This window comes from Manihot esculenta, chromosome 1 (assembly GCF_001659605.2).
Source record: "Manihot esculenta cultivar AM560-2 chromosome 1, M.esculenta_v8, whole genome shotgun sequence".
Lineage (NCBI taxonomy): Eukaryota > Viridiplantae > Streptophyta > Magnoliopsida > Malpighiales > Euphorbiaceae > Manihot > Manihot esculenta.
In genome coordinates this window covers 41,967,141-41,991,910 of record NC_035161.2, presented here as the reverse complement: position 1 = coordinate 41,991,910, position 24,770 = coordinate 41,967,141, and the positions used below count along the sequence as shown (strand labels likewise).

At 43.7% G+C, this 24,770-nt stretch overlaps 2 protein-coding genes across 2 annotated transcripts; both read left to right on the top strand.

Annotated features, from left to right (window-relative positions):
- Positions 1 to 464: 464 nt before the first annotated feature.
- Positions 465 to 10,635, top strand: LOC110616007 (brefeldin A-inhibited guanine nucleotide-exchange protein 2). Its single transcript, XM_021758305.2, has 11 exons — positions 465 to 1,851; positions 3,258 to 3,575; positions 3,695 to 4,040; positions 4,133 to 4,555; positions 4,644 to 4,933; positions 5,727 to 6,000; positions 7,121 to 7,623; positions 7,709 to 8,030; positions 8,149 to 8,530; positions 8,667 to 9,349; positions 9,693 to 10,635. Exons 1-11 carry the CDS (start codon positions 674 to 676, stop codon positions 10,302 to 10,304), a joined length of 5,331 nt encoding a protein of 1,776 aa, XP_021613997.1. The 5' UTR covers positions 465 to 673; the 3' UTR covers positions 10,305 to 10,635.
- Positions 10,636 to 16,106: 5,471 nt separating this feature from the next.
- Positions 16,107 to 17,363, top strand: LOC122721383 (tropomyosin-1, isoforms 9A/A/B-like). Its single transcript, XM_043949061.1, has one exon. It carries the CDS (start codon positions 16,107 to 16,109, stop codon positions 17,361 to 17,363), a length of 1,257 nt encoding a protein of 418 aa, XP_043804996.1.
- Positions 17,364 to 24,770: the final 7,407 nt, after the last annotated feature.

The following is a 24,770-nucleotide window of genomic DNA, read 5'->3' as shown; positions in this document are numbered from 1 at the left end:
CCTAGGTACACGATGACGTTTGTACTTAAACTGAAACGGCTGGGAATTGGATTTCTAAGCCCAGTTCAGCCATGGGGTTGTCTGGTGTATGGATTCTTTCCCAAACTCGAGCCCAACGAATGGCAAGAACTTGAGTTTGAAGACTATTGCTCTATTGCATTACGAGTCAACAGCTTATTGATGAGCCTAGTGCAATTTTAATTATTTGAAAAGGGAAGTTTTGATTCTTTACTATTATTATTATTATTATTTAAAAAAAAAAAAACTTATTCAGCAATATAAATACTCTAGAGCGCTGTTTCTACAGCATAAAGCGAAAAAGGGATAAACTGCGAGTAGACTTTCAACTTCCCAATCAACCGGAACACAGATCTATTAATTACCACTTATGAATTTTCACCGCCTTGAGGAATTAGGGGCATTTCTGTCACCTAGCAAAATTTGGACTTTCATTTCATGACAAGATCAAAACGCGATCTAAATCTCAAACCCTCCCCTCCCTCCCGTTCAACAGCTCACTATCTATTTGTTCTTCCCTTCCTTCTTTCTTCGATCTTCCTCTCTGCAATATTTTATGCGATCCTATCGCAAACAACCACACAGACCCTAGCATTTCCTTTCCATTTTCAGATCTGACCCAGCTTTCGAGTCACGAGCTCGCACTGACTCGGGAATGGCTTCTTCGGAAGCCGATTCCCGCTTGAGCCAAGTCGTAGCCCCAGCCCTAGAGAAGATCATAAAAAACGCGTCGTGGCGGAAGCACTCTAAACTTGCTCATGAATGCAAATCCGTTCTCGAGAGAATCACTTCTCCGCAGAAGCAGCTTCCATACGTCGATTCCGAACCAGACGCCTCCATTCCAGGACCGCTCCACGACGGTGGCCCCGTTGAGTACTCCCTTGCGGAGTCTGAATCCATCCTCAGTCCTCTGATTAACGCATGTGGCACCGGTTTCCTCAAGATCGTTGATCCAGCCGTTGATTGCATTCAAAAGTTAATCGCCCACGGTTACTTGCGCGGCGAGGCGGACCCCAGTGGAGGCAACGAGGCGCAACTATTGTCGAAATTAATTGAAGCCGTTTGTAAATGTTACGATATTGGCGACGACGCCATTGAGCTTTCGGTGCTTAAGACGCTTCTGTCAGCGGTTACATCGATTTCGTTGAGGATTCATGGTGATTGCTTGTTGCAGATAGTGAGAACTTGTTATGACATCTATTTAGGGAGCAAAAATGTAGTAAACCAGACGACGGCAAAAGCATCGTTGATCCAAATGTTGGTGATTGTGTTTCGGAGAATGGAGGCAGATTCATCAACGGTGCCGATTCAACCGATTGTTGTTGCTGAATTAATGGAGCCGGTTGAGAAATCTGATGCTGATGGGTCAATGACGATGTTTGTGCAGGGTTTCATAACCAAAATTATGCAAGACATTGATGGGGTTTTGAATTCGGGCGCTCCAAGTAAGGTTTCATTGGGAGCACACGACGGTGCATTTGAAACTACCACGGTTGAGACCACTAATCCTGCGGATTTGTTGGATTCGACGGATAAGGACATGTTAGATGCCAAGTATTGGGAGATTAGCATGTATAAGACGGCATTGGAGGGGCGGAAAGGGGAATTGGCTGATGGAGAAATGGAAAGAGATGAGGACTTGGAGGTTCAGATTGGGAATAAGCTACGGAGAGATGCATTTTTGGTTTTTAGAGCTCTTTGCAAGTTATCAATGAAAACGCCTCCTAAAGAGGCCTTGGCTGATCCCCAGTTGATGAGAGGGAAGATAGTGGCCTTGGAGTTGTTGAAGATCCTTTTGGAAAATGCTGGTGCCGTCTTTAGAACTAGTGACAGGTATCTCTTTTTTCCCCCCCTTGGGGGGGTGGGGGGTTTTGGGGTCCTAGGGATTAGCCGTTTATGTTTATGAATACATGAATATTTGGTCCTTGTGCCCTTTTTTTATTAACTCAAGTTAAATTAATTGATATGAATTAAATTTCTTTATTTAGATAATGCTGCTGGGTAAAACAACTCATACTTCATAAGCACTCAGAATATTTATCAATTATATGCACTTTTTTTTAGACAGGAAAATAAATGGTGAATTTTATTCATCCAGCAAAAATGTATAGGTGAAGTTAAATTAGATAGATGGTATTTGTCATTCCAAAAATTTTCAGGTTTTAGATCTTATCTTACATGAGAATTTTATCTTGATTTTTGATCTTTGGTATTAAGCATTCTGGAATCATTTATGGATTTGCTCTTCAATTGTGATATATTTATAGAAAATAAAACCTGGGGAGTTTAATCATGGAATACAAGGGTCTGACAGCAGTAATGTGTAGCTGCTAATGCTTGTTGGCTGAATCAATTTGTCTTTCGTAGTAGATGAACTTTTCTTTAAAAAAATTCTCATTTTTAGGATGAGTGTGCTAGAGATGTAGATTGGAGCATGGATATGTTAACTTGTTTTGGGATTGTTGCATTTTAGTTATAGCTATTTCTAAAGATGGTGGAATACCTACGAAGCAAATGTTGAATAAGTATAGTGGAGTAGTTAGGTTCTTGGCTTTTGAGATTAAATTTGGAATAAATTAGTGTATGCAGTATGCCTTGGGTATGAAGTAATGAAGACTCTTATCATTGCCTTATGTTCTTAGCTTGGTAGATGTTACTTTACTAGAGAGTAGGCTTCATTTATCTGAACTGACCAGATTTGAATGCTGAAGGCGTGTTCTTGGAATGTGTGAACAGAGAGATTTTTTTTTTTTCTTTTTTTGGTGCGGCCTTGTGAGCTGAAGCCTAATTTTGATTGCACCCATGCAGATCTATACTCGGAAAAAAATACTGATGCTCTTACAAGTTGTTTTTGGGGCTGAGGATGTTATTGATATATAATTAGTTGAATTGATAATGTGATACAATTAGGAATGCTTATGTGACTTAAAATAGCAACTTCTATGTATTGATTTGATTCCATTAGTGACTTGTCAAAGTTTACTGGTGGATTTAAAGAATTAAGAGTAAAATGGGGGACGATTGCTGGTTTGTGTTTTGATTCTTACGCCATCTTAACCTTCTTGCACTGATATTTTGGTTTCAATTTGGGCTTGTCATTTATTATCAGTACTTAGTAATCGTATTGCCTTTCATAAAAAAAAAAAGCTTTTGTAGACCATTTGGTTATAATTTAGCTTTTTTTTTTTTTTGGTGTCGAATAAACTCCTAATATGTTGAATATATATGCTTTGAAACAGGTTTTTAGGTGCCATTAAGCAATACTTATGTCTATCACTGTTGAAGAACAGCGCTTCAAGTCTTATGATTGTTTTCCAACTTTCTTGCTCCATTTTCATTAGTCTGGTGTCAAGGTTTAGAGCTGGATTGAAAGCAGAGATTGGTGTATTTTTTCCCATGATTGTTCTTAGGGTCTTGGAAAATGTTTCTCAACCTAATTTTCAACAGAAGATGACAGTACTTCGGTTTTTGGATAAGCTATGTGTTGATTCACAAATTCTGGTGGACATCTTCATTAACTATGATTGTGATGTTAATTCATCAAACATATTTGAGAGGTAAGATCTGTATATTTATGTAGAGTTTATTTTGGCAATAGAAATGATCAAGGCATTGTATTTATAATATTCCTTAATTTGGTTGTCAAATTTTTATGTTGTTATATTGATTCTTTCAGAATGGTCAATGGCCTTCTTAAAACTGCCCAAGGTGTCCCTCCTGGTACAACCACTACACTTTTGCCACCACAGGAGGTGACCATGAAACTTGAAGCTATGAAGTGCTTAGTGGCCATTTTGAAGTCGATGGGTGACTGGATGAACAAACAGTTGCGGATTCCAGATTTTCAGTCTACCAAGAAATTTGATGCAACTGAGAACACTCCTGAATCTGTAAATATTCATGTGGCAAATGGGAATGTAGATGAGTCAGTTGAAGGATCAGATTCTCATTCTGAAGCCTCGACTGAAGCTTCTGATGTATCAACTATTGAGCAACGACGGGCGTACAAGCTGGAACTTCAGGTAATTGATAGTGGAGTTTCTTGGTACACAAGCTGATCTATTTAATTGCATTTTATATGCTCTACAGCCAACCTAATTTAATATTCTGGCAGGAAGGTGTATCTCTTTTTAATCGGAAACCCAAGAGAGGCATTGAATTTCTTATCAATGCAAATAAAGTGGGCAATTCACCAGAGGAGATAGCTGCCTTTCTTAAAAATGCATCTGGTTTGAACAAGACCCTCATTGGTGATTATTTAGGAGAGAGGGAGGAGTTATCTCTCAAAGTAATGCATGCCTATGTGGATTCCTTTGACTTTCAAGGCATGGAATTTGATGAGGCAATCAGAGCCTTCCTACAAGGCTTCAGGTTACCTGGTGAGGCTCAGAAGATTGATCGCATCATGGAAAAGTTTGCTGAGCGTTACTGCAAATGTAATCCGAAGGTCTTTACTAGTGCTGACACAGCCTATGTCCTTGCTTACTCTGTGATCATGCTCAATACTGATGCTCACAATCCCATGGTGAAGAACAAGGTTTGTTAATTTTCTTTCATCAAATTTTCCTTCTGACTTTGTACAGCGTAGTTGATATGTAATATATTTTCATCCTTACAATATGCAGATGTCAGCTGATGATTTTATAAGAAACAATCGTGGCATTGATGATGGGAAAGATCTACCTGAGGATTACTTAAGGTCATTGTTTGAACGCATATCAAGAAATGAGATCAAAATGAAAGAAGATGATTTGGCTCTCGAACAAAAACAGAATATGAATTCAAACAGAATTTTAGGCTTAGACAGTATCCTTAACATTGTGATTCGTAAGCGGGGTGAAGATAAGATGGAAACCAGTGATGATCTTATCAGACATATGCAGGAACAATTTAAGGAAAAAGCTCGCAAATCTGAGTAAGAATAGTCGGCTTTCTTGTGCTTGAAAATTTTATTCTTTCTCCATGTGAATCTTTTGTGTTTAGCAGTACATGAAACTGGCTCTATTCTAATAGTAGTCATCTGGAATAGTTTCTATTGGCCTCCCAATATCTGATAGGGCCCTTTTTATTTTTTAAGCGAGAGGATTTTAATGTTGTTGTTGAGTGATTAGGCTACTGTCACATACAGGAGAACAAGGTCTAAGAAGATAAATGATAAGGAATAGATGAGGAATAAGTAGATAGAGTTTTAGTCGTGTTAGGAGAATTGTAGAATAATAGTTGTGCAGCTTGTGTGAGCTGGAAGTTTCCAAAGGTATATAGTGGTGGGAACCCCCTTTTTTTGGGGGGGGTGGGGGAAAAGCTGTACAAATTTCAGCTATTTAGCTGAAAGACTATTCAAGAAGTAACAAGATTCCTATTCATTTGACTATTCAAGAAGTAACAAGATTCCTATTCATTTGACCATTCAAGAAGTAACAATATTCCTATTCATTTTCTCTCAATCTTTTTTCCATTTGCTTCATCCTAAGGTCCATTCCTTCTTTTGTTTCTCTATTTTCCTATGTTTCTTTCTACTTCTGTGCAACAGATCCCTAACGGATTCCTAGCCTGAGCTGCTACATGGTTGAATTCTGGTTAGAGCATCATGAAATAATTTGCTGGAAATTGTACTTTAAATCATGCTTTTGTAAGAGTGTGACATCCTTATGATTTGAATGACCTGTGTTGTAGTTCTCATTCATCTATTCCAACCTGGTAATTTGTAGGTCGGTTTATTATGCAGCAACAGATGTAGTCCTACTTCAATTCATGATTGAGGTATGCTGGGCTCCTATGTTGGCTGCCTTCAGTGTGCCTATTGACCAAAGCGACGACGAAGTGGTGATAGCTTTGTGTCTTGAAGGTTTCCGTTATGCCATCCATGTTACTGCTGTAATGTCCATGAAGACTCATAGAGATGCATTTGTTACTTCATTAGCAAAGTTTACTTCTCTCCACTCTCCTGCTGATATCAAGCAGAAAAATATTGATGCTATCAAGGTTGGTATTTCTCCTGCACTTACAGATGCCATAACAAATCATGATAAAACAGAAGACTGTACTTCTGCTACTACACAGATAGCTTATGTCAGTGTGGATTATAAGTTTATCCTTTTCTATTATGTAAGATATTTTAATGTCATTGGAAATGTTGCATTGCATTTGCTTCACTTATTTGAATTCAAGAAGAACATTAGCCGTGCAGTTATACACACAATATTATCCTATTTCCTTATACTCCATCTCTCATGTTGTTTACTTTTACGTACCTAATGAAGCAAAATAGGTTTACATGGGTAAATGGTAGATGGTAGAGTAAGGAACAGAATCAACAAAGGTAGGAAAGAAATAAAGGAAGAAGATGGTTGTCGCAAATACTCAGCAAACAAGATCTGTATTTCTGGTATTACACCAGCCTCTCAATCTGAGTTTTCTCTATACTTACAAAACATGCCTTTTACATTCTCTTTTGTCCTATTTATACACATTCTCTGTAACCTACAGCTGGCCTATTCTAAAGATTTCTGCTGAGTCATCAATTTCTGTTACTTCCTTTTATCCTTCTACAATATACTCTAAATGGTTTTGGGCCTCCCTCTTTAGCAGCCTTCATAACAATACATTCCCCAGGAGAAGTAGCCTTGTCCTCAAGGCTGAAGGAAGGAAATTGACCCTTGAATTCCTTGTCCTCAAGAGTGGAAACCTCAATTTCAGTCATCGAAATCCATGCAATTCTATTTACATATTTGAACTTTGTGGTGGTAAATAGTGCTTCTCTAGGTACACAGATCATATGCTCGTATTCAAATTGAATGATTTAGTAGGGAAGGTATTTGGTATTCTTCATGGACAGAGGAACATGGTTGAACTTTTGTGTCTTTGCAAGTTTTCTGCTGCCTCCATGTGTTATAGTCTCATAGACAATGCTTGTGCAGAACCCTGTGCCATCTGTTTCAAATGAAGTGTGTAAGAATAGTTATAAATTATAATGCATGTGCTATGAGCCTGTGATTTGGACATTTAATTTCTAACTATCTTGGTAATATTCTCTTGAAATTTAAGCAGCTGCCATTTACTTTGGGATCTAATTTTATATATTGATTTTCTCACATATTTATAGGCAATAGTCACAATTGCCGATGAGGATGGGAATTATTTGCAAGAAGCTTGGGAGCATATTTTAACATGTGTCTCACGCTTTGAACATTTACATCTATTGGGTGAGGGTGCTCCCCCCGATGCTACATTTTTTGCTTTTCCTCAAAATGAGTCAGATAAGACAAAACAAACCAAATCAACGATCCTCCCTGTTCTTAAAAAAAAGGGACCTGGGAGGATGCAGTATGCCGTTGCTGCTGTGATGAGAGGTTCGTATGATAGTGCTGGTATCGGTGGCAGTGCTGGAGCAGTCTCATCTGAACAGATGAACAATTTAGTCTCTAATTTAAACATGTTAGAACAAGTGGGAAGCTCTGAAATGAGCCGCATATTTACTCGGAGCCAAAAACTAAATAGCGAGGCAATAATTGACTTTGTCAAGGCTCTGTGCAAGGTCTCTATGGAGGAATTGCGGTCTGCTTCTGACCCCCGAGTCTTTAGCCTTACTAAGATTGTCGAGATTGCGTATGAACCTTGATCTTTTTCCTCCTTTTATCTGCTGTTATTGCTTCAATAATGTTGTGAAGTTGATTGAAGTTCATATTTTCAGGCATTATAATATGAATCGCATCAGGCTTGTATGGTCAAGCATTTGGCATGTGCTCTCCGATTTCTTTGTAAACATTGGCTGTTCTGAAAATCTTTCAATTGCAATTTTTGCAATGGATTCTTTACGCCAATTGTCAATGAAATTCTTAGAGCGAGAGGAGTTGGCTAATTACAATTTTCAGAATGAATTTATGAAGCCATTTGTAGTTGTTATGCGTAAGAGTAGTGCTGTTGAGATCAGAGAATTGATAATCAGATGTGTCTCACAAATGGTTTTATCTCGTGTCAACAATGTTAAATCAGGATGGAAGAGCATGTTCATGGTATTGAAACCTGCTAATTTCCAACTTCCATTTGTAATCGTGATATCATTTATCCATTTTATATCTTAAATTGATTTTGTAAGTCATTTACCTCTTACTTGTGTAAATATTCATTCAGGTTTTCACTACAGCAGCTTATGATGACCACAAAAACATTGTGCTCTTGGCCTTTGAAATAATGGAAAAGATAATTCGAGACTACTTCCCATACATCACTGAGACTGAAACAACGACCTTTACAGATTGTGTAAATTGCTTGATTGCATTCACCAATAGCCGGTTTAACAAAGACATTAGCCTCAATGCTATAGCTTTTCTTCGGATCTGCGCTACAAAACTTGCAGAAGGAGATCTGGGATCCTCAGCAAGGAATAAGGATAAGGAAGCGCCAGGAAAAATTTCTCCATCTTCACCACAAGCTGGAAGGGATGGAAAACATGAAAATGGAGAGATCACAGATAAGGAAGATCATCTGTATTTCTGGTTTCCTTTATTGGCAGGTAAGATATTTGCATGTATTGTAGGTGGTCATGTCCCAAGGTATTTGGTATTTTTTTAGTTATGGTGTTTAATGCCCTCATGGATGCCAATTTTTCTTATTGGGAAGCGGTTAATTTCTCCAATTTGTTTGTGCAGGCCTATCAGAACTTAGCTTTGATCCTAGACCTGAAATCAGGAAGAGTGCCTTGCAAGTGCTTTTTGATACCTTACGCAATCACGGCCATCTTTTTTCATTACCTCTATGGGAACGAGTATTTGAGTCAGTTCTGTTTCCAATTTTTGACTATGTAAGGCATGCTATTGATCCTACTGGGGGTGATTCTCCAGCGCAAGAGGTTGACAATGATACAGGTGAACTTGATCAGGATGCATGGCTTTATGAGACATGCACGTTGGCCCTCCAGCTGGTTGTAGATCTGTTTGTCAGATTCTATAATACTGTCAATCCACTTCTGAGAAAGGTGCTGATGCTTCTGGTTAGCTTTATTAGGCGTCCCCACCAAAGCCTTGCTGGTATTGGTATTGCAGCTTTTGTCCGTTTGATGAGCAATGCTGGTGATCTATTTTCAGAGGAGAAGTGGCTGGAAGTGGTTTTATCACTAAAAGAGGCTGCCAATGCAACGCTTCCTGATTTCTCTTACCTTGTTAGTGGAGATTCCATGGTGAGAAGCTATAAAGCATCAAATGGACAAAATAATGGAGAGTCTGTTGGATCTGGCAGTCCTGATGAAGATCCAGAGGGACTTAGGACCCGTCGTCTTTATGCTTCTATATCTGATGCAAAATGTAGAGCATCTGTACAGCTTTTATTGATTCAGGTATATTCTGTTTTTGTATGTCCGTATCAAATCTTTGGATGCTGTACACTTCACACACACAACACACAGAGAGACATGCATATCTATTGAATGTCATATACATGGGTTGGCCATGTTATGTTTTTGCTTGGATCATTTAGATGCTGGATTATCAGTTGGCCTTTGACTTTAAGCACAGGAGTTTCTTTCTTGTTTGGTTAAATGGTTTATAAATTAGTTCAAGAGTGTCATAACTGAAATATCTGCTGAATAAGACTTTTTATTGATAATTTCTCGAGGCAAATGCGGAAAGCTATCCATACTGACTTTTCTAATTGAACATTATCCCATTCTAATTTGGCAGGCTGTGATGGAAATATACAACATGTACCGGCCTCGCCTTTCAGCAAGAAATACCTTAGTCCTCTTTGACGCTTTACATGATGTTGCTTCCCATGCACACAAGATCAATATAAATACTGTGTTGTGTTCAAGGCTACAAGAGTTTGGCTCCATAACCCAAATGCAAAACCCTCCGGTTCTGCGCCTGGAAAATGAGTCTTATCAAATTTGCCTTACATTTTTACAAAATCTTATACTGGATAGGCCTCCAAGTTTTGATGAGACTGAAATTGAATCTCATCTTGTCAACCTTTGCCAGGAGGTATTGCAGTTCTATATTGAAACTTCCCGCTCTGGACAGACATCTCAACTGTCTCCACATGCGAAAACCCAGTGGCAGATTCCTATAGGCTCTGGTAAACGGAGGGAGTTGGCTGCCCGGGCTCCTCTTATAGTTGCAACTCTCCAGGCTATTTGTAGTTTGGAAGATGCCTCATTTGAAAAGAATTTGAGTCACTTCTTCCCCCTTCTTTCGGGCTTGATAAGTTGTGAACATGGGTCGAATGAGGTCCAAGTAGCTCTAAGCGATATGCTCGGTTCGTCAGTGGGTCCCGTTCTGCTTCGGTCATGCTGATATTGGCTAGATCACCCCACATTTTGTGCTGTTATACTTGATCCATTTCTCAGTATCTACTCCATCATTTTCATTATATTATTATTGAAGGTAGAGGTCCATAGAGTATGAAGAGTTGGTGACGGTTTTGTTTTGCAGATCGCATGTAGTTAATTCAGAAGCTTATTTGTTCAGAGTTGATAGATATCATTAGAATTTTTGTTGTATGCTAGTCTAAAAAAATTTTTTCTTACTCTTCTTCCCCGTAGATAAGTTTGAGAACAATAATTTCCTGTAAAGAGAATGTTTGCTTATTCAACGTGAACTGATAAATGATCTTCCTTTTCCGATTGATAGGCCTTATTTGGCTGTGCACTTCTCCATATTTTAATAATTTTTGCACTCCATTTTTAAAAATTTTTTTTATTAATAAACATATTCGATGATCATCATCAAGGGAATTTGAGTCTGGCTTCTTATTAGTCATGGAATTATGACGTGTGATTGAATTTAAATATTTTCTTCTGAATGCAATCGAGTATTTGTCGATCCCTTAAACTTTAATTTAACTAGAACATGACTTTCATTCAACAGCAGTGTTCCCTACTTGCTGGTTCCTTGTGGATTCTTTCAGAACTTGCCTGAGCTCTCTACAAGGAGTGGCTGTAGACAACTTTAACTTAAAACGCAAGAGAAGCGAGTCTTCTTTTAATGTTGAAATGTCTTGAACTCTAACGCCCGTCGAAGGCAATTGTACCAATAAAAAACTTAACACATAGGCCAGCTAAATGCGTATGGGCCTTAATCTATTTGTCCATGGTATTGACAAGCTCGGCTAAATTGAGCTACACAATTGCAATGGGAATATTGTTGTTTTTTTTTTTTTTAAAAAAAAGGTTGTTTATACAAATTTAATTCAAAATTAAATTCATTTATTTTAATTATAAAATTAAAATAATTAAATAAAATTTCATTATTATTTAAATTAATATCGTTTAGTTTTTTTAATTGATAAATCTCAAGGCATCTAGATGATAGTGAAAGCCTCCAACTCCGTAGGATCCAAACAAATTGGAGATAAGCCTTATCATTTTCATATATATATATATATATATATATATATATTTTGATGATCTGAGATTCAATGGAATAGGGTTTTACAAGGGTTTCGTATTACAAAACAATGGTTAATACAACTTTCTCAGACTCCTCTCCAAACTTGGTTTGTCTGGGGACGGTGCTCCCCTTTTATCCTTTCTGCTTTGCTCATGGTGACGTGTAAAGGCCTCTCCGTGATTGGGACACGCGTCTCTGGCATGCAGATTTGGGTGTACGAGGGTATCAGCCGCCTGCTCCATGCGTAACGGCCTCTGATTCTCCCCATGCGTACATCCGTACGGATCTGCCAGGCTGTATAAGTTGGGTCTGGACACTGGGCTGGGCTGAGAGTTGGACCAGATGCTGAGCCCAAGAGGAGAGGGCTTGCTTGGCGCGGGTTGGGCCGGCCTGAATGGAGGAGATGGGTGAGCCCGGCCTTTGAAGGCATATGGGTCCGGCTTGTCTCACGTGTGTGGGCCTCTGCTTGATGGGCTTTTGGCTATGGTCGAGGCCCTGGTTCGGGGTTAAGAAATCCAGCGGTTATCAGTTGCCCCTTCACCTTCTCGGCAGTTATTGCTCCGACTGTCGAGGGGGTGAATATCAAAAACCATTAATACCGCGTCTGTTTGTGTTCAGATGCCTCCATAAAATCCTTTCACCTTTCTGGCGTTGCGCAGTCTTTGAGTCTCATCTGCCTTTTCCATTTCTGGCTTTTCTCTATTTTTTCTGTTCTTCGCGGTTTTTGCTTTTCTGTCATCATTATCTGGGCTTGTCCTTTCTTTCCTTTCCGAGGGACGTCTGGCCTGGCTAGCTTAGAGTCTAGTATAACTCTATTTTGTGCCTAGGCCTCAGACTTCGAGTATATATCAACGCCAGTTTTTCTTCGTTTTCAAACTTTCTGTTGGTATAAGAGTTGCCCTCGTTGCAATTTTCTGTCTGCTCCCTTCTTTCGGCGAGATCGTTCTGTTTCATCTGTGGAGGATCCATTTGACGCCTTCTTTAAGTGGCTGGAGGTAATCCTGGGTCTTCGTGTTATTTTGTTTTTCTCTGATAAGGATTTGTTCTGACTTGTACCTGTTTTTGAACTTTTTGCAGTGCCTGAGATAAAAATGGGTCAGTTCAAAAATTTTAAAGATTTAAGGTTACCTTCAGGGGGTCTGAACGAGGCTTTGGAGGTTCTGCTGCTAGGACAGTCGCTGGGTGAGGCTGTTCGGCAAGTTGCTGAAACGGTTTCACCCAGGTCGACTGGCCGGCCTCCTCCTCTGCTTTTTGTTCGGGCTCCTGAGAGGGTGCTGGCTCCATATATGTTTCAAGACGTTGAGGGTTCTAACTTGTTCCATTGCTCTTCAGAATGTTTCGCTGATTTCCCTGAATGTGCATGGTTGTATCAAGCCTCACATTCGGGTGTAGGTTTGCAACATTCACTTGTTCCATTGCCCTTCAGAATGTCTATCTATGATGGAACAGTGAAAAATGTTCAATACCTATATCCTGCGTGGCCTTGGTGGGAAGTACCAGTATTATGCGGAACCAAGGTCCACCGCGCCTTCTGCATCGCATTTGGGCAACCGAATGCCGACCTATGGGTGAAATGTTTTCCGTGAATCAACGTCAGGAGTTTCCCTATAGTGTTGAGACAGGTCCTGGCTTTTCTGCCGAACTCACATATCGAGCTGGAGTATCCTCCGGACTGAAGACTTGAGTGCTGAGGTCGGTTAAGGTGATGTAATCGTAGATGACAAAGTACCCGGATATGTAAATCCATTAAGGATAGTCTTCCATTCTGTAATGTAGGTCCGGATATGTAAATTCTTAAAGGATAGTCTTCCATTCTGTAATGTACTTTTCTTTTAATGAAATTCCTATTTTTCGTTCATACTTGAGCCTGTTTCTTTCTTTGTTTTGGATGAAGTACTGGTACTGTCTTCTTTGTAGGTCTAACTAACTGAACTTTATTTCTTCCGAGCTAAAATAATACTTGGGAACTCTCGCTTTTAGTCGACAATCCGAGCTCCGGACTGACCCAACTTATTGGGAGGTCGACTTGCTCCCCCGAGATATGCTGTCCGACCTACGAGCTCGACCTTAAGATATAACTGACTGGGAGGTCGGTCAGCTCTTCCGAGCTGTATTATCCGGTCTATGAGCTCGGCTTTAAGACTTACTCAACTGACTGGGAGGTCAGTTAACTCCACCGAGCTGTACTATCCGACCTACGAATTCGGACTTATCTGGAGCTTTGTGCTTCTTTGGTTGACCGAGGTCTCAAGTTACGCTTTCCGAACTGTTCCGACCGATCTGCGAGCCCTATTTGTTCGAGCCAAAATACTTAGTCGTGAGCTTCTGCTTTCGATTTTCTTTTTTCGAGCTAGAATACCGAGCTGTGAGCTCTGCTTTTAAGTTGAACTCTGAGCCTTTAGCTCTGTATGACTCCGAGGTGTCCTTAGCGCCCCGGTCTCTCAGTATTTATTTTAATAACAATCGCGTCAGAACTTATAATTTTCTAAATAATAAGCAAGTCTGACCTGGATTGTACTCCTGTTCGCTTGTACTGTTGAGTCTCTTGCCCCTTTTATCCCCTTTATTGATAAAGAGGTAAATCTTTGTGGGCTAGGTTACTTTGACTGATGAGTTGGGCTTCTTATGCGGCGCGTGGGCCCTTGAGCACTGGGCCATTGTGATGGACTTGGCCCCTGTTGTGTGCAGAGAAGCCCAGCGGTCATCCTTCTTCCCCTCTTTTTGCCCCCTTTACCTTCCCACCGGTTAGCCAACCGTCGGGAGGGTAAATTTCGAGGGTAATCAATGATCGCGCCGCTCCAAGACAAAACTGTACAGATTAAAGTGCTGTTTCATTATTTGGCTGTCATTTCGAATTCCTTCTGTCTGCTGAGGAAAACAACTCCTTTCTGCTCTCTGTCTTCCTGCCATTCCTTCTGCGTTTTTACCTTATTTCATTCTCAGGTACGCTTCCTTGTTCTTCTATGGCGATTTCAGAACTCCCTGATGTTGTTAACCTTGAGTCCCACATTACGCCTGCCAACATAACTAAATACCTTTCTCGGAGGTTTTTGGATACTCCTTTGTATCTGATTCGAGCCCCTCACCCAAATGAGAGGATAGTCCTGCCTTATCCTCCTCCTCCGGGTTTGGTGGATCCTCAAGAGTATCGTAGCATAGTATTTTTCTTGAAGCAGAAAGAGTTTGGCCTACCCTTGCCTTTTACTCCTTTCTTTGTTGAGGTTTTTGATTATTTTGGGGTAACTCCTCGAATGTTATCCCCAAACTCCATTTTGTTCATGTCTTGTTTCGAGTCTGTTTGCCTGGGTTGGGGTTTTGCACCTACGGCCTGTCTGTTTGTGACCTTCTTCCGCCTTGTAAAGGCGGTCCAGAACTTCTACTATTTTTCCCCTCGTAGGGGATTATCTCTTCTTACGGGCTACAAGGATTCCATAAAGGGGTGGGTAGAGAATTTCCTCGTAGCCGAGCTAAAATTAGGGACTGACCGGTCGTGGGAGGTAGACCTACGTTGGGGAGAGATTTATCCGGGCTCCAACGACCTGCCCAACTTGAGTATTGTTGAACAAGTAGGGTTGCTTCGACTGACTTCCGTTGATAGGAAGTATGACGTCGAGAAGTGTTTATACGTGTCCAATCGTAGGGACGTCCGGTCCATGGGTATAGCACTCTGTCCAGTTATGTGGTTTCTACTTTGCTTGTAATATCGGGATGTATGCTAACTTTCATGATTTCGCATTTTTGCAGCTTCGGAAGTAAAAATGGACGAGATCAAGTTTCCCAAGAACTTTGTCCTATCTCGGGACAATATTCATGCAATCTGTGACGCCTTTTCAGCTGGTCGTTCAGTATCTGAAGCTGCTATGGAAGTGGTTCAAGCTACTTCCTCCAAGAAGGTTAGCCGATCTCCAGCCAAAGTTCCCTCTCAAGTTGCAAAGCCGAGCTCTCGCAGCTCCAAGTCATCCAGGCCATCTGGCCGTGGCGGGCAGAGCTCGACTTTGGAGTCTGCTGAAGGGTCTATGTCTGTTCCAGCCTCCTCAGAGGCCGTGAGAGAGGCTTCCTTGGTTGTTACGGAGCAGACTTCTGCTGTCGAGCAGGTGGAGCGGGGTACTGCCCACTCGCCTGAGAAGGTATCTGGGGGTAAAAACAAGGAGGCCTCCGGGACGGGGTTGGAGATTGTCCTTATAGAGGACCGAACTCCAGAGGATCTTACCCAAGATGCCCCTGCCCCTGTGAGGGCTGAACCTGAGGGTTCTGAGGGCGTTTCAGCAAAGACCGGGGAAAAGCGCCCAGCTCCTGCTAGAACGTCTGTCCCATCGCCAGCTAGGAAGAAATCCAGGGTTACTACAGGGTCCGCCTCGGCTCTTCCTCCCATTGGGAAAGGAAAAAGTGCTGTTGCCGAGCTTCCGTTGCCTTCCTCTGGCAACGCTTTGAAAGCGTCGGACATTACCTTTGAGTCTCCAGCCAGTGCTGTTGCTGACCTTCTCAGAATGCAGATGTTCGGCGGGGTTACACAAGCTTCGGATCCCCGTCTTCTCGCCCTGACTGGTCTCTTAGCCAGTTCTACTGAGGAACAGGTGTCATTCCGATCTCGTTCTCGTGAAGAGCTCGGGGACATAATCAGGGAGATGTTACTGATGGTAAGTCATTTTTTCCTGTCTTTTCAGTTTGTTCTGTTTTGTTTGCTTGACTGTTGTTCTCCTGTGCTAGATGACGGGTCTTGTCACGGAGGTGGATATCCGTGATCGTTCCTTCCGGGAGTCTGTAGACCGCCGGATTGAGGAGGCGCGTCAGGAGGAGAACATATCTGCAACTAACGATGTAAGAGGGAATTTGGCTGCTGCTCGAGAACAAATCCAGACCCTCCAGGCGGAATTGAACTCTGCATTGGAGGCCCTTAAAAAGGCTGAGGAGGAAACAGCTGAGACAGCGAAGCATACCTCGTCTTTAGAAAATGAGCTGTCTCGGACTCGCAAAGTTCTCCAAGAGTCGGATGAGAGGGCAACTGCCTTGGAGGCTCGCTGCAAAGGAGTTTCGGAGCAACTGTCCTCTATGGCGAATGCCCTTCAGGAGAGGAATGAGGCTTTGGGCCAAAAAGCGGAGGTCCAGCGCCAGTATGATGCCTTAAAGGCAGATTTTGATGGACTTCAAGCTCATATGAAGGAGGAGAAAACTCAGAAAGAGGCAGCCCTAGCTCGGGTGCAGGTCCTCGAGCAGGAGTTGAGTGCAAGTTCTGACCGTATCAGAGATCTGGCTTCTTCGGCTGAAGAATTCAAACTTCGTCATGATCAACTTAACCAGGAAGTCAGGGCTTTGGAATGCAAAGCTCAGCTGGTACGTGAGCAATGCATAGCGGAGTATCAGGAGTCTGATGAGCTGAAGGAGAAGATCATTCAGGTCGGTGAGTTGGCTGTGCAGGACTACAGGGACTCTTCTGAGTTTAAGGAGTTTGTAGCTGAGGCCTGTGAAGCGCATCTTGCTAAATATTTAGCTTCTGATGAAATGAAGAGGGCTATTGTTAATAAAGCCCTTCATTTTTACTCATCCGGCTATAATCGTGGTTTAAGAGAGGCTAGGCAGGCTCCTGATATCCCGTTGTCAGAGCTTCGCAAGCGGGAGGTAGATTCAGATGGCGAGCCGGTAATGTATGGAGAGGATGATTTCCCTATGCCCCGGGGAGATTGCCGTGTTGGTGGCCGGTCGACTGTGTCTTCCTCGGATGAATCCGAACTGGAAGAAGAGGACGTGGAAATCCTTGGGTCGAAGGATGACAACCCTGTTGCTGAGGAGGAGGACCCCAACCTTGGGTCAGAGATTGCTCCTGCTGCTAATGTTGAGAGCTCTGATCCAAAGGATGCTGAGCTTTCTGCAGATATCACTGCAAATAGGGATAATGTGGGCGAGGGAGTTTTAACTGATGTAAGTCCTTTAAGGACTATCTATCCTCCTACTTCTCCTGAGAGGTGAATTGTAATGTTTTGTTAATTTTTCATATGCCTTGTAATGTGTTTTTATAAGTGCTGTATTGACTTTTAGCTTTTAGCTAATAGTGTGATCAAGATCTTTGGAAAACTGACTTGGGCTTTGGATGTATTTTGAGTTCGGCACCCTTTTGCATTTTGAGTTCGGCACCCTTTTAGCATGCATTTTGAGTTCGGCACCCTTTTGCCGTCGTGCCCCCTGCCTCTTTATGAGGTCGGAACATGTTTTTTACTGGTAACTCTTGGTTCCTTATTTCTACTTAGCCTCTATTTTGAGGTCGTCGTTTACTTGCTGGGGTGCCCCGAGCTTTTCCTCGAGGTCGGAACCTTTACTTGGTATTTTTTTCGGGCTCTCCTCTTTTGTGAGGTCGGAACCGTAACTACTGTGAGGTCGACACCGTTATGCCCCGAGTTTTTTTTTTTTTTTTTTTTTTTTTTTTTTTTTTTTTTTTTTTTTTTTTAGATCGGTTCTTGAGTTTTACGATTTTGTCCCTGCATATGATATGGGAAAGTTTCATTTTTCGGGGAGGCTCTTAAGTCCTGCACCGACCATTTTTGTTTTCAGGAGATCTTACGAGATCCTGTCTGTTTTTTGCTCCGGGGTGATCTTGGGGCCCCACCGGCGGCCTTTCGCTTTTTTCCGGGAGTTTCTAGGGGATCCCGGTCTTCTTTATTTTATCCGGGAGATCTTGGGGATCCCGGTCGTTTTTTATTTGCCCGGGAGATCTTGGGGATCCCGGTCTTCTTTATTTTATCCGGGAAATCTTGGGGATCCCGGTTTTTGTTTGGTTATCCGGGAGATCTTGGGGATCCCGGTCGTTTTTTATTTGCCCGGGAGATCTTGGGGATCCCGGTCTTCTTTATTTTATCCGGGAGATCTTGGGGATCCCGGTCTTTGTTTGGTTACCCGGGAGATCTTGGGGATCCCGGTCGTTTTTTATTTGCCCGGGAGATCTTGGGGATCCCGGTCTTCTTTATTTTATCCGGGAGATCTTGGGGATCCCGGTCTTCTTTATTTTAAGCCCTGCTCTTCCTTTGGAATTTTATTCACAAGAACAGTCACACGTTGTAAACAAATGTATTTTTTAAAGAATACAACGTTTTTTCTTTACAAAATATTTCAGGGAAAATACCTCTTTAGGTGCTGGATATTCCAAGCGTGAGGTTCAGGATTTCCTTGCATATCTTCTATTCGGTATACCCCTGGCTTGACCACTTTCGCCACTCTGAAAGGTCCCTCCCAGGTCGGTGCTAATTTCCCTGCAGCTGCTCTTTTCCCCGTAGCTTCTAGGTTTCTTAAGGTCAAGTCGCCTACCTTCAAGCTTCTTTCTCTGACCTTTTGATTATAATACCTCGCTGCTCGTTGTTGATAAGCAGCAGTCCGGACTTGAGCTTCTTCTCTAACTTCTTCCAGAGCATCCAGGTTGCTTCTCAGTTTGTCCCCATTAGTGTCTTCACTGATGAATTGGACTCGATGAGTGGGCACCTGCAATTCGACTGGGACTACGGCCTCTGTGCCGTAGGCAAGTGCAAACGGAGTTTCCTTGGTGGGTGCTCTGGGAGTGGTTCGAAGTGCCCATAGGATGCTATTGAGTTCTTCTGCCCAATTCTCCTTTGCTCCATCTAGCCGTTTCTTTAATCCTTGGAGGATAGCTCTGTTGGTAACTTATGTCTGACCATTGGTCTGGGGATGAGCTACGGAGGAAAACTTATGCCATATTCCTATGTTCGTCGTGAAGGCTTTGAAAGTGCTGCAGTCAAATTGTCTACCGTTGTCTGAGATAAGCACTCTGGGTATGCCAAATCTGCAGATGATATGCCCCCACACGAAATCTATCATTTTGCGAGCAGTGATGGTGGCGATTGCTTCTGCCTCTGGCCATTTAGAGAAGTATTCCACAGCCACCACTACAAATTTTCTCTGCCCCGTAGTCTTGGGGAAAGGTCCCAGGATGTCGATTCCCCATTGTGAGAAAGGCCATGGGCTGGATATGCTTGCCTGAGGAGTGGCAGGGGTCCTAATGGCGTTAGCAAATCTTTGGCACACGTCACATCTCCGGACAAACTCCTCTGCTTCTTTTTTGACCGTGGGCCAGTAGTATCCCTGCCTGAATATCTTGTTGGCTAATGTCCCTGCTCCTTCGTGGGCTCCACACAGACCTTTGTGAATTTCTTCCATCACCTTTGTGGCTTCTTCCGGACTCACACATCGGAGCCACGGGCTGGATTTCCCTTTTCTATACAGGGTTCCCCTTATTACCTGATAGTTAGCGGCTCGAGCTACTGTTTTTCTGGCTTCGTCTTTATCCTCGGGGAGCTTGCCCTTCTCCAGGTAGCTTAGATATGGGGTCATCCAGTTCGAGCTCAGTTCCACCTGCAGTACCGTGCTAGCCTTTTCGAAAGCAGGGGTATGAACGTGCTGTATGTACACTTCATCGGGGAGCTGCTCTAGCTCTTCTTTGGACAACCGACTCAGCAGGTCTGCCTCCTCGTTTTCTTCTCGAGGTATTCTTTGAAACTTGATGTTGATTCCTCGACTTGTGAACTCGGCTTCTAAAGCTTTTACCTTGTCAAGGTAGCTTTGCATGATGGGGTCCCTGGCCTGATATACCCCCATCACTTGATTGATCACTAGCTGAGAATCGCTATTCACCTCGAGATCGGTTACCCCTACCTCCGAAGCTACTAACATCCCATTCACCAGGGCTTCGTACTCAGCCACGTTATTAGAAGCTTTGAATTCTAGTCGCAAGGCATAACACACTTTGAAGTCCTCCGGCCCTTTAAGCATTATCCCAGCGCCGCTGCCCTCAGCGCCTGATGCTCCATCCACATATAACTTCCAGCTAAACTCTTGAGAAGGTTCTCCCTCTCCCCCTTTCTTCGGCATGCTTGAGGTTGATTCTCCTTTCTCCTTGTTAAATGTGCACTCCGCTATAAAGTCAGCCAGCGCTTGCGATTTGATCGTTGTCCGAGGTCGATACTCCAGACAATAAGGGCTGATTTCCACGGACCATGCCAACATCCGTCCTGAAGTTTCCGGTCTGTGTAGTATCTTCTTTAAGGGTTGATCTGTCATTACAACTCCTTGATGACCCTCCAAGTAAACTTTAAATTTCCGGACTGCTAGCAACAGGGCGTAGGCTATCTTTTCGACATTCGAGTATCTGACTTCAGCATCTCTGAGCACCTTGCTGACATAAAAAACAGGTTTCTGTTCCCCCTCTTCCACTCTTACCAAAACCGCGCTGATCGCTTGCTCTGAGGCCGCCAAGTATATCAGGAGTTCTTCTCCTTTTAAGGGACTACTGAGCACGTGGGGCGAGCTAAGATATTTCTTCAACTCTGTGAAGGCTCTTTGGCAGTCTTCTGTCCATTCAAAGTTCGGCACCTTTCTTAACTTCTTAAAGAATGGCAAGCACTTCTCTGCCGACCTCGACATGAATCGGTTGAGCGCCACTATTCTCCCGGTTAATCTTTGTACGTCCCTTACACAGGTCGGCTCCGACATACTTAGTATAGCTTCCACCTTCTCCGGATTAGGCTCAATGCCCTTTCCGCTCACCATATACCCCAGGAACTTTCCTCCCCTGATAAAGAAGGCACATTTCGCTGGATTCAACTTCATTCTATATTGATCCAGTACCCCAAATACCTCCCTTAAATCGGCAACGTGTTGCTGGAAAGTTGAACTCTTGACCACCATGTCATCCACATACACCTCCACGTTTCTGCCAATCTGGTTTTTAAAGATCTTATTCATCAATCTTTGATAAGTTGCCCCGGCGTTTCTCAACCCGAAGGGCATAGCTCTGTAGCAGTAAGTCCCATCTTCGGTTATAAATGAGGTTTTTTCCTCATCTGCGCTTTCCATCGGGATTTGATGATAACCAGACATAGCATCCAAAGAAGACATGTAATCAAAGCCGGCCGTTGAGTCGACCATTTTATTAATATCGGGAAGGGGATAACAATCTTTAGGACAGGCCTTATTTAGGTCGGTAAAATCTATGCACATCCTGTATTTGCCATTGGCTTTTTTGACCAACACAGGATTTGCCAGCCATTGCGGATACATTACTTCCCTAACAAAACCTGCTTCCTCTAGCTTTTGTACTTCCTCCCGGGTAGCCTGTTGTTTTTCCCTTCCCACTACTCTCTTCTTTTGCTTCACTGGTTTAGCTTCAGGGAGGACATTCAGCCGGTGCGTCACTACCTTAGGGTCAATTCCTGGCATGTCTGAGGGCTTCCATGCGAAGGTCGGTGCATGACTCCGGATTAAAGCCATTACTTCATTTTTCTGTCCTTGGGTGAGGTTGGCGTTGAGGCTGAAGATTTTGCTTGCTTCTGCTTCTGACAAGGAGAAAGTCTCCAATTCTCCAACTGGCTCTGTCCGAGCTTCCTTGATCTCATCCCTGACCTCCAGGACTTCCGAGTCAAGTTCTTCAGTTGAGCTCGGCTCTGCCACTGTAGCCAAGTATACAGCCCTTGCTTCTTCTTGACAGCCCTTAACTATTCCCACTCCTCCCTCTGTTGGGAATTTGAGTGTCAGATACCGGATGCTAGTGACAGCCTCGAAATCGAACAACGCCGGCCTCCCCAAAATCACGTTGTAGCACAATGAGAGTTTAACCACCACAAATATCTCGTAGTGAGTGCGAGTTCTAGGTGCTTCTCCCAAGGTGACAGCCAGCTTCACCTTGCCCTCAACGAGCACCGGCGCTCCTCCAATCCCTTTGATCGGTGATCGGTCTCGGACCAGCTGTTCCTCGGGAATTCCCATCTGCTGGAAAACCCGATATGGCAACAGGTTGACTTTACTCCCATCATCTATCAGGACTTTCTTCACCCGAAAGTTATTGATGACAGCCTCAATGACTAACGCATCATCATGGGGCATCTGAATACCCTGTGCATCCTCTGGAGAAAAAGTGATGGTCGTGGGAGAATGCTCCATGATCTGCATGACTTCGCCGCTGCTGGTCTCCCCTTCTCGGTTTCTTTTCTTGCCTCGACGGTTCATCCGCCCTCCTGTTCCTCCAACAATCATATTGATGGTCCCGCTGGATCCATCATTCACTGGCCCGGCTCCTGTTCTCCTCGGCATCTGGGTTGCCGGTCCGGCCTGAGGCCTCTGCCCCTCCGGTTTTTTCACAAAGTTTTTGAGATGCCCCCTTTTTATCAGCCTCTCAATTTCCGCAATCAACTGAAAACAGTTATTTGTATCATGACCATGCGTCCGGTGATACTGGCAATACTTGTCAGGGTTTCTTTGATCCGCCTCCGACCTCATGGGCTTTGGCCACTGGAGGAATTCCTTATCCTGGACTGCCATGAGCACTTCGGCTCTGGAAGCGTTGAGAGGGGTCGGCTTTTCAGGGACCCAAGGCGGGAGCGTTCTTGGCTCAGGAACCCGCGGATGGGGAGGAGGCCTTTGGTCCCTTCTCTCCCAGGCCTGCTTATACGGCTCGTGCCTCTTCCCATGCTTCTTCTCATGTCTCTCCGGCCTTTTCTCCTCCGGGGCTTTGTCTTTTGCTGCCGTCCCTTTGGCAAATCTGCTCGTTACTAAGGCATCATCCTGCCTTATGTATTTCTCCGCTCTCTTCATTAACTCGGCCAGTGAGGTCGGAGGTTTCCTGCTCAAAGAGCCGAAGAACTCGGCCGAGGTTGTCCCCTTCTGCATGGCCTCTACTGCCCTCCCTTCGTCTAGCTCGGGAATCTGTAAGGCCTCCGTGTTGAAACGGGCAACGTATTCTCTAAGTGATTCCCCTGCCTTCTGCTTCACGGTTTCCAGGTAGCTCGTCTTTCTATCTGCTGGCACCCCAGCTATAAACCGGCTAATGAAACGAGTAGCGAGGTCTCCAAAACTTTTGATGCTTCCGGCCTCCAGACTATTGAACCATGCGCGTGCTGGTCCCGAGAGTGTTGTAGGGAATACCTTACACATTAAGGCATCTGATAAAGTCTGCAACTCCATGAACGTCTTATAGTTCATGACGTGCTCCCTCGGGTTGCCAGCTCCGTCATAGGCTGCTGTTGATGGCATCATGAACTTCTTGGGGACAGTCTCTTGCTGTACCATCTTGGAGAAAGGAGAAGAAGTAGGTAAGGAGGTTAGGCTTTGATCTTTCTTACCTAGCTCGGCTAGGAGCTGTTCTTTCAACTTTTCTAACTTTTTGTTCATCTTCTCATCTCCCGGACTGCATTCCTCTTCCTCCTCCGCTTCCGTTCCGGTCTCGACGGTTGTTTCAGCAGCACAGTTATCCACCTCCTCGTTGTCTATCATTTCTTTGACTCTCCTCGCATGGGTGCGGGCCTGTGGTTCTTCGTCTTCCCCGGTATCATGACTGTTAGTTCGAAGATGGTCGGAGATGGGTCGGGGCTCATTGGTTCTGGGTTCCTCCACTACTGGGAGTGCATTGACTGGGGTGCTAAGACCCCTCTGTTGCATTATCTGCCCCAACCAGTGAGCAGTGGTTTGTAACTGGAGAGCCATGGTTTGAATGTCCTGGTTGGACAGGGTCGTAGGGGGAGCATTCCCTACCAAGCTTGGCGAGGGATTAGGGGGAACAAGTGTTTGGTTATTCATCGTTGTTGGGCCAGAAAAAGAGAACTGCTGCCCTTCTTGAGCAGAGCTCAGGTCATTGGGAAGGTTAAGATTACTTTCTTGGTGGTTTGCCATCGTGGATCTCAGTGGGTTTTGAAAGTGGAAACTCCGGGGATGAAAAGATCTCCTTCGGTTTCCCACAGACGGCGCCAATTGATGATCTGAGATTCAATGGAATAGGGTTTTACAAGGGTTTCGTATTACAAAACAATGGTTAATACAACTTTCTCAGACTCCTCTCCAAACTTGGTTTGTCTGGGGACGGTGCTCCCCTTTTATCCTTTCTGCTTTGCTCATGGTGACGTGTAAAGGCCTCTCCGTGATTGGGACACGCGTCTCTGGCATGCAGATTTGGGTGTACGAGGGTATCAGCCGCTTGCTCCATGCGTAACGGCCTCTGATTCTCCCCATGCGTACATCCGTACGGATCTGCCAGGCTGTATAAGTTGGGTCTGGACACTGGGCTGGGCTGAGAGTTGGACCAGATGCTGAGCCCAAGAGGAGAGGGCTTGCTTGGCGCGGGTTGGGCCGGCCTGAATGGAGGAGATGGGTGAGCCCGGCCTTTGAAGGCATATGGGTCCGGCTTGTCTCACGTGTGTGGGCCTCTGCTTGATGGGCTTTTGGCTATGGTCGAGGCCCTGGTTCGGGGTTAAGAAATCCAGCGGTTATCATATTTGAACTGAGCTTAGTATTTTTCTCTTTCCTATTCCTCATCATTTTCATTTATTTTTGACTTCCTTGACTGAACTGAAATAAAATACCATCGTCTTTTCCTCGCATTTTATT

What these genes read in the sequence shown, in the direction of transcription:
- LOC110616007 (XM_021758305.2), top strand. Translation starts at nt 674, where the DNA reads ATGGCTTCTTCGGAAGCCGATTCCCGCTTGAGCCAAGTCGTAGCCCCA. An exon ending in ATCCCATGGTGAAGAACAAG is followed by an intron (nt 4,556 to 4,643) that starts GTTTGTTAATTT and finishes TACAATATGCAG; the next exon opens with ATGTCAGCTGATGATTTTAT. An exon ending in AAAATATTGATGCTATCAAG is followed by an intron (nt 6,001 to 7,120) that starts GTTGGTATTTCT and finishes ACATATTTATAG; the next exon opens with GCAATAGTCACAATTGCCGA.
- LOC122721383 (XM_043949061.1), top strand. Translation starts at nt 16,107, where the DNA reads ATGACGGGTCTTGTCACGGAGGTGGATATCCGTGATCGTTCCTTCCGG.